This window comes from Athene cunicularia, assembly GCF_003259725.1.
Source record: "Athene cunicularia isolate RWA chromosome 2 unlocalized genomic scaffold, athCun1 chr2_part1, whole genome shotgun sequence".
Classification (NCBI taxonomy): domain Eukaryota; kingdom Metazoa; phylum Chordata; class Aves; order Strigiformes; family Strigidae; genus Athene; species Athene cunicularia.
Genome location: NW_020799095.1, coordinates 84,824,099 through 84,833,616, shown reverse-complemented (window position 1 = coordinate 84,833,616; position 9,518 = coordinate 84,824,099). Strand labels below are relative to the sequence as shown.

At 41.1% G+C, this 9,518-nt stretch overlaps 1 protein-coding gene across 1 annotated transcript in view; it reads left to right on the top strand.

The window, feature by feature from the left end:
- The first annotated feature begins 177 nt into the window (after window positions 1-177).
- The window catches only part of TERT (telomerase reverse transcriptase), a 34,468-nt gene continuing 25,127 nt past the window's right edge, over window positions 178-9,518 (top strand). The window contains exons 1-3 of the mRNA XM_026843400.1: window positions 178-381; window positions 883-2,785; window positions 5,447-5,642. Of these exons, the coding sequence (XP_026699201.1) occupies window positions 358-381; window positions 883-2,785; window positions 5,447-5,642 (2,123 nt within the window). The 5' untranslated portion in view covers window positions 178-357. The remainder of the gene's footprint in view (window positions 382-882; window positions 2,786-5,446; window positions 5,643-9,518) is intronic.

Genomic DNA, 9,518 nt, shown 5'->3' with positions numbered 1-9,518 from the left:
TTACACGGTCGGCCGGGCCGCCCCGCCAGCCCTCCGGCCTCCTTGGCTGCCGGGTCTAGCCAGCGGGGAGCGGGGGGGGATCGTCTTCCCACCGCCCGCCTCTTCTGGGGGGTGGGCGCGCACAGTCCCGGTGCCAGCGGGTGGGGGGGTCAGATCACACAAAAGGCTCCTGGGCCCCCTGCTTGCCCTGTGGGGTGGGAGTGAGCAAACCAAAACGTGGCCGGGGAGCAACTGGAAATGAGGAAAGCCACTTCCCATCCTTGAGTGGATAGAGGGGGGAAACCCGCTTGCAGGTCGGTGTTTAAGCAGAAGAAAATTCTCAGAGGGGGAAGACTGCTTTTCTCTCGGAGCTACTGCATGCGTGAGCGAAACTGTGCCACGGTAGGAAACAAACTCCGCGGGCTTGTTGAGTGTGTTTTAGAATTGTGAACCGAGTCGTTTAGTTGAACTTGGCTTTTTACTTAAAAGGAAATGGAAGCCTCAAGAAAATCAGTGTTAGTTCCCTGGAAGTTAGAGCCTGTGTGAGCACGTATCTACAAGGAGCACGTATCTACGGGCAGTGACCTGAAGGCCTTGGAGTCCGGGTTGCTGAGGGAGCCGCGGGAAGCAGTGTACGGTGTTTCCTGGGCCTGAAAACCAGGATCAAAAGGGCAGACGTTAAAAAGACTTCCTTGAAGTTGTAGGCTTGTGTCGCTGCATGTAAACATCTTGTGGTATACTTGAAAATCTTTCTTTTTGGGTATGGCACTTGTGAATTATTAATACTGCTTTGAAAGCTGATGTCTAGGACTGTGCATAATGCATGTCTCTTTACTTTAAGAATATGTTGTGGTTTATGGGAGAGTTGGTGATAAAAGCTAATTTTCTTTTTTCTTTCTTCAGTTATCTAGTCAGAGCGAAGTCATCACCAGAGTTGTTCAGAGACTGTGTGAAAAAAGAAGGAAGAACGTCCTCGCATATGGATACTCCTTACTGGATGAAAACAGTTCTCATTTCCAAATCATGCCGTCTTCAAATATATACAGCTACCTACCCAATACTGCAACAGAAACGATTCGCATCAGCAGCCTCTGGGAAACACTGCTGAGCAGGATAGGGGATGATGTGATGATGTATTTATTGGAACACTGTGCGATCTTTATGCTGGTTCCCCCTAGTAATTGTTACCAGGTTTGTGGGCAACCAGTTTATGAACTTATTTCACATAATGTAGACTCATCCCCGGTGTTTGTTAAACAAAGGTTTTCAAAGCATAAACGTAGTAGCTTGCTTGACTATATGCAAAAAAGGCTTATGTTTCATAGGCAGTATCTTTCAAAGTCGCATTGGTGGAAATGCAGGCAAAGACTTGAAGCTAATGTCTCCAGGATGGGAAATAAAAAAACTAACAAGACACAAAGCTTAGTGTCCGCTTACCAGTATTCTGCAAAAGCTGTTTCTAAAGCAGACAAACAGATCAGAATGGGTACTGAACATCTGGAAGAACAGAGTAACTCCACTTTATGTTTGTCGGCTGTGGCACCATCTTTAAAAAGAAAGCCTGATAGGGAACAACTTCAAATTCCAGCTAAGAGAGCAAAAGTAGGGCAGAGAGCGAGAGAGGAAAAGGCTTGTAATCTCAGTCCTGATGTAAACCAAAATAGTTCCAAGAGATATGAAACTGGGTATGTAGCATCACATTCTGTAAGTCTCATTAAAAAAAAGCACATTTCTGAAAGAAGTAACAGTGATATGTCTGGTCCTTTAGTTCACACATCTCGTGATGGGAAGAAGTTTGTGGCAGGTGAAAGCGCTTTTCTGCGAGGAGTTCAGAGTAACGAACCTTTAAAGTCCAGCATTGAAATGCAAACAGAATCCCATAGGGAAGGAGTAAAGATGCATATTTATGAATCTCAGTTGGATTCTGTACAAATCAAACCCATGGAGGGTATTTCTTCAAAATGCAGAAGGCGGGAAAGTCCCCTAGCTCATTTGGCAAAGAAGCTACCAAATACGCTCCTGCGTTCTGCAGTGTACATTGACAGGAAGCTGCTTCTGTATTCTCGCAGGAGTTTCCAGGAATGTTTTCCTAAATCATTTTCATTGAATCGCTTGCAGGGCTGTCAGGCGGGTGGAAGACGGCTTATAGAAACTATATTCTTAAGCCAAAATCTGTTGGAGCAAAAGCACAGCCAGAGTCTGCCAAATCACAGCTGGAGAAAGAAGAGGTTGCCCAAACGCTACTGGCAAATGAGACACACATTTCAGAAACTGTTAAAGAACCATGGAAAGTGCCCTTACTTAGTTCTTTTGAAAAAAAATTGCCCTGTTTGGATATCTGAAAGCAGTGTGAGAAAAACTGAGCTGCCTAGTCAGGCAGCCTTACCTGGGGAAGCAGAGTTTCATGAGCAAGCAAAACAGTTTGGGAAAGAGCCTACTAAGTGTGTGACAAGCAGCAGATGCGAATCTGGTCACACTGATGGGCCAGACAACTTGTGTGCTCCTCTTGCAGAATCTGTGAGTGGGGAGTCGCAGAGTGAGGAGCAAAACTCGGGAGAGGTGTGTGATTCATCCCTCGGGGAGCTCCTCAAGCAGCACAGCAGCCACTGGCAGGTGTACATCTTTGTGAGGGAGTGCCTGGAGCGGGTCATCCCCGCTGAGCTTTGGGGTTCAAACCATAACAAGTGCCGATTCTTAAAAAATGTGAAAGCGTTCATTTCCCTGGGGAAGTTTGCTAAGTTTTCGTTGCAGGAGTTGATGTGGAAGATGAGAGTGAATGACTGCATGTGGCTTCGTCTAGTCAAAGGTACTTCTTATGCTAAAGAACTAAGTGGTGGGTGTGTCAGATGAGTACACATTTAAGGTGGGAAGGGGAGGGTATTGAATCTCTGCTGTCAGAGTTATTTGGTAAGACTCATAGCTGAGAGAGCAGACCTAGTGTTTGTAATTGATGGTGGAAGAACACTTAAGCCTGTCTTCTTTCCAAAACTTAAGTTTTCGACATTTTCATTCAGGCTTTTTCTGTTTAATAGGATGACATTTTCATAAACACGAATTCAGAACCGGGGCCTTTCAGCAAAACTCCTCCCCTTCTACCCCTACCCTCAAAATTGCAGTAACTCTGAAAATTCATTGAAGTATGACCTAAGCACGTAGGGAGCAGCTGCAGCCTGTGGATGGTTACCATAAGCCTCCAGAAAGAACTAAAGGCAAATCAAGACGCTTGTAGTGGCATCTGTTCCTCTCCTGTGGGAGTGAACCTTCATCCACGAATGTCTTTTTCCCCTCCTCGCATCAACCCTGTGAGAAAGGCACGAGTGTGGGACCCATGCGATATGGGGGTTGCCTGCCATCTGTCACCCTTCTAGAGGCCTTTTCTAGGAACAAGAGACCCTTCCCAAGCACTGTTCCATGCTGAGTAGTTGGTGGTGCGGAGGTCCCCAGACCGAGTGGTCCCTGGCTGAAAGCTGTTGTGATGGCAGCAGCTGATTTCTCCAAATGCTGTACAAAATCCCTTCCATTTAGTCCTCTTTCCAGATTATGATATATAAATCTTGCTTCCCTGAAGAAGTCTTTTTCTTAGGACACTATCCTAGGACTCAAATTAGGCTGAAGCTGTGGTTCTGTGGCTGATTGCTGTAGGATCTAGTGCATGTTGTCATTTTTCTGTGCTTCCATTCTCTGTCTATACAATGTGGATTGCACTTAACTGCTGTGTTTGCAGTCAGTATTCATTCTTACCTACTAAGGTGAGCTGAAAATGGTATTCATTTTTAAAAGAGGCAATAAGGTTCTGAAATTATTACAGGTTCTTAGTTATGTAGGAGGAGAATAAAAATTCTCACGTTTGAGAACTGATGTCAAAAATAGGGGAGGTTACACTTTCCATAAGAAACTGTTAATTCTAGCAAAATAGATTGATTTTTTTATTCAGAAACTACGGCTCAAAAACATGCTTTTCAAAATGCTGACAAGTTAAATATTTTTAAAGGTTTTTATTGTAAGATATACATTTGGTTTATAGTCATTTGGAACATATTATCTTGGAAAAATGTAATATCCTGTCATTCTCTGGCCTTATTCCAGGAAAAGTAACACTTGGGTTTGATTTTGATTTTCATGTGGCTACTCCCTTGTGCTTGAAATTTAAACACACATTTAATTGCTTTGTTGCATTGTAGGTTTGATTTTTTTCTCCAAAAGTAGTAGTAGTGGGTTTTTGTCAGTTCCCTTAATTGTAGTTATTTGCATCTGTTGTGGAGAACTTAGAAACAAATGATTCCAGGACAGGCACTTAACCATGTCCTGATTTAATTTGTGTGTTGCAACTCTTAAGTTACAGAGTTTTCTAACAGTCATGGGCTTTTTTTTCATTGATAATACCTGGCTTCTGTTGAAGTGAACACTGTTTAATCTCTTTATGGTAGTCTTTTCTTAGGTGCTGTAAATACATGAAAATGTTGCCACCCTGAAGCACACAAAAACCAAACAGGATAGAGAACTGGAGATTTACTTCCTTTGTATAAGTTTAAGCCCCAGCTCTGTTTTGTCAAAATTAAGCTGTTTTTAACACATTTGTGCCATAATCATGATTTGTGCTATGCAATTTTCCTAATATTTGTGTATCTTCAGATTATCTTGTTGTATTTTGCTAACTTGTACTCTTTAAATTTAATTACAGAGAGTATTATTAGAAGTTGGCAAAATTACAGTATTGTAGCACAGGGTTTAATTCTTCACCTGCCTACCCATATTTAGACATCACTACAAATCTATGTGGCCTTAAATTTGTCAGTAGCTAATAATGTTCTGGATTCATAATTTTGGGGCCATTTAAGTATTACAAGTGCTGATGGACTTAGGGTGATTGGGGTTTTTTCTTTTTTCCTCTTTTTTTTTTTTTTTTTTTTTTTTTTTTTTTTTTACTATAGCAGTAAGTTTTATATAGGATGTATGAAGTAAAGCCTAACCCTGAAAATAATGTTTGTGAAATTGGGAAATCTGAGTAACATTCTCATTCCCAAGTAAGCCCAGTTTACCCCTGTAATTTTTAAAGTATGTCTAAGTATTTTCCTTCTCCTGCTTATTTTTTTTAAAGTTTTATGTTATAGTAGACTTATTTCCATTTTACCTTTCTCCTCACCATAATGTCTTTGTGCATTGAAGATCTTGCACAGTGTTGGGGAAGAAAGTAAGTCTTTGGGCTACTAGTGGCATGTATTGGTATCCTGTATGTCAGTTTGTCACTGCAAATAGTTTCTATGTTTGTACTTCTAGCTTGGGTCACATTATTTAATACTTGTGAAAATTTGGAGTGGCATCTGTGCAATTGCTTATATTTGCTTTTTTCTTTCCATTAACCTCAAGCTAAGAAAATAATTATGTGTCTTTTGTTTGTATGTTCTGTTTCTTTACCAATATAAATAGTTTATATTTACTATAACTACCTTTGAATTGTTTATTGAAGGTGATCACTTTGTTCCTGCCTATGAACATTGTTTCCGTGAAGAAATTTTGGCTAAATTCCTATACTGGCTGATGGATACCTATGTTGTTGAGTTGCTCAGATCATTTTTCTATATCACCGAGACCATGTTCCAGAAAAACATGCTTTTCTACTACCGAAAGCTTATCTGGAGCAAGTTACAGAACATTGGAATTAGGTAACATTAGAAAACTAATCAAACTTTAATGGAATATGTGGAAATCTCATGTTTTATACTGTTGTGGTGGTGCAATGACAAGTGTAAAGTTATAATTCTGCTTTAATTTATTGCCCATTTATCCTTCTTTTTATTTGCTTGATTTCCCAAAAGAAAATTCAACCTGTGATTTTAGCATGCGCAGCTTATATATTCAGAAGTATTTTGTGTGAGAAAACTTGTGCAAATTTAGAATTCTATGGTAGGAGAAGAGAAATCTTGGCAAAAATAAAATCCATTTTGAAGAGGATTTTCTTTTGATAAGTCACCTTTTAACGATGAGTAACATGTAGTAACAGAATCTTGGAGTAACCTTGGGAAAGTTAATTTAAAAAATACTCAGTTTGCTTTAGCTGCTTTAATTTAAGAGAAAAACCCAACTCTCTACTGAAATGTTGTAATTAATACTCTATTCACACAGTAGCCTTGTGATTTGTTGGTTGGATTGGTTTTTTATTTGATGGTTGAGGAATTTAAAAACTGCAGGTTCTTTAGTGTGGCAGTGGAATTCCATTCTGCTTTTCTGTCTTAAAAAATGCATGCATGTATTCAAGTTAAGGTATTATTTAAGATCAAATTTTAAGCAATTAAGTGAGAAAATAAAAAAGCCACGAAGGTGATTTTAATGAACAGTATTGTGCACACACCTCCACAGTTTACATCTTTTGGGTATTTATTATTAATTGTTGGTATCTGAGAGTGCTTTGGAACTGTGAGTAAGACCATACTTGATGTCTTGTGTTTTAATAGCCATTTTGTATGGTGAACCTCTTGCATTGCCAGTGGTCTGTTGGTCTGCAGTGTTATATGTATGATTTTTCCCCTCCTGCCCTGCCACTCCCCCATTTTAACATTGGTATCTCTATATGCAGCTCTTCTGCATATGTGTTTGTGCTTAATGGGGCCTCAATCCTGTTTGCAATTGTGGCACAGAATGTGCAATTTAAATAGTAGTAGTAGTAGAATATAATTTTCAGTCCTACATATTCTGTTTGTCTTGTCTTCAAGGTTAGCAGGCTTAGTGTTGCAGTTAGTGTTTTATGTAGTTTTAATGTACTTCAAAGGCTACTTTTGGCATAAAGTATTATCAAGTGCTAACTTTTACATATTAGATATAATGTTGGTTTTAGTGGGGTATGTGATTAAAAGAAGACAAATATTTTTGGTTTTAGCCCTTTTGTTCCTATCCCCAGTTTCCTGGAAAACTCAGTGTATAAGGACAGATGCTCTGAATTTATAAAACCCTAATCTGGGTGGATCCCATTTCTTCTGATTTCCTCCCCACATATGTTCCCTCTGTGTAGGAAGTCCTGAACTGCAGATTACTGGGAGCTGGGGAAGCATCCCAAGGAAGTTCTGCTGCATGCTTGCCAAGGGTGTGCTGGAAGGACAGAGTGTTTGCTGTTGGCTACAAGATACATAGCTATATGGACTTCTAATCTGATCCCAGCAGCTGCACTTAAGCTTCACTCACAAGGCTAGGGCTTTCAGCACTGCTTTTTTGAGTGTGCAGTGTAACATGAGGTTTCCTACTAATCCAGTTTACTGCATTCATGCAGGTGGAAAGCTGCCTACTTCACACAGGTGGAGAGAAATTGGGGTTTAGAAATATTGATAAACAGCTGTTTAGGGCTGCCTCAGCCATTTTGAGGCTCTCCAGTCACCATCTTCTCTTAACCAGCCAGGTTTTCAGGCACTGTTGGTGAATCAGTGCCAAAGGCTTTAAGCTGCTTCCATCTTCCCTGGAGGAAGAGTATATGATGGCCTCACTTGTTGCCCTAGTGGCTGTTCTGTGGTTGTCCTTGTTCTCCTCCTCAGCTGGAGCTGTGGTGATTGCTCTGAGCTGGCTCACAGGAGGGTGTTCACAGCCAAGCATAGCCACTGATGCCTTTCCAGTTCTTTTGCATCCTCCTTTGGGAGGAAGAGAATGGATAGAACAGGCTGGACTGAGTGAACTTGGACTTTACTCATGAGCTTGCCATTGCACTGCATTGCCATTAGGGAGTAAATCCCCATCCTGAAGGACTGTCCGTATGAGTAGATCTTTTTGTGCAGAATCCCACTCTAAGGTACAAACCACAGTTCTGAGAGGGGACCTAACTCTGTATGTTTGTCTTGCTGTGTGGGTGGAGGTGAGTGCGCTGGTCATTGCACACAGGCAACTTTCTATTCGTTTTTGAAACTATACCAGAGTTCATACCCCAGATTAAAACCAGTACTTACTAAGAAAAATTGAGTGTTTCGTGATACAGTTGCTTCAAGTTACATGGCCCATAGAATGCAAAGTTATGTTTTACAAATAATGTACTCAGTGTTTTGGTGACAGCACCTGTTTTCCTAAGGACTGCACCCTCCCCACCCTTGCCACACACAGTGGCTGCTGAAGATTGAAAATGCTGCAGAAGTTCTGAATCCCCCCGCCAGATTGTTTTGAAATGTCAAAAGACAGCAGGATCATCCACTCAATTTCCTCCAAGTTCTAGTGCATAACAGCATTGTGAGTGTGCAAAGGAGAGCAGGGTGGTTCAGTGGCCACTGAATTAGTGCATATTCAAAATCATTGGCACTGCTATAAATGCCATGAAATACATAATTAATGTAGCTGCAGGCAAAATGACATCCAGTTCTACAGCTGCCTTTGTCTTCACTTTCAAAGGAAGTAATTTTTTATAGAGTGGTTGATGTTTTTCTGTTTCCTCCAGTCTTAAATGTGAACTGTAAAGGGATGAAGATTTGATCATTGAGTTATATCTGTTGAACTGGACTTCTTGGTCTTAGTGATCTGCTTAATACTGTAGTATACAATGGAGTTTTATGGGTTCAGGAAAGAATTTAAGTCATAATAAATAATAGCAATCTCTAGCTGTGGAAAAGGGATCTCCTGTCCTTTCTGATTTACTTTGGGCAACATCTGTACCAGGAATTCCACAGTTTGAATATAAATCCTCAAAACACTCAGTAATAGCTCAGCCTGCTGACCCTGGATGTCTCTGTACCTTCTAGGTGTCGTGCACTGTGTCACTCAGACCCCAACAGTCCCATGCAGCTGGTTCATTAGCTGGTGTGTGAGTTGTGTGGGCATACGGAGGTGTTTGTGTGCCTCTCCTACCTGCATGCTTGGCTTCTCGGCTGCCTTCCAGAGTATGTTTACGAGGTTTCCACCATCCATCCACTGCCTTTTATGATAGTGTGGCCTCCTTTTGCTAAACCTTTTTGCGAAGGCTATCGGTTTGTATGGGGTTCGAAAAATCGGCATGCAAGTTTAGATTTGTGTCCCTTCTTTTGCAGGGATTTGAATTGTCACTTTGCAGGGGAGTATCCTAACCAGTAGCAGCTGTAGGGCTTTTTGGAATGGCGCATTTTTCCTTCTGATCAATATGAGCAGTGCAAAACATTGATCCAGGTCTTTTACGTTGCAGGTAGGGCACTTTTAATGAGACATCTTAAGTAAAAGCAAGGGCTTTTGCACCACCTCCTTTAACTGCCTCATTGTATGGGAAAGTATTGATTTGGACTAACATATGCTGAACTGTAAATCCTGGGGGGGAGCCTGGGGGGGAAACACATTTCCCAGTAAGATGAACTTAGGGAGCTCAGAACCTGTGGCTTGGGAGCCTTTATTATTTTCCGCTGTTCACTTTAGCTGACACCTGCCTATTGTATCAGTTCTTTGTGTTACTGGATTCCTAATTGCCCTTATGTTGTATATGTACCCTGGTATCTCAGTTCACTGTAACTTTTAACAAGTAGTAGATCCCCTAAATGTTGGGAGTAGAACAGCCCTTTAAAGAGTGTAAATCCTTCTCTGGATCTTTCTTAACATAGATTTCAGAAGGT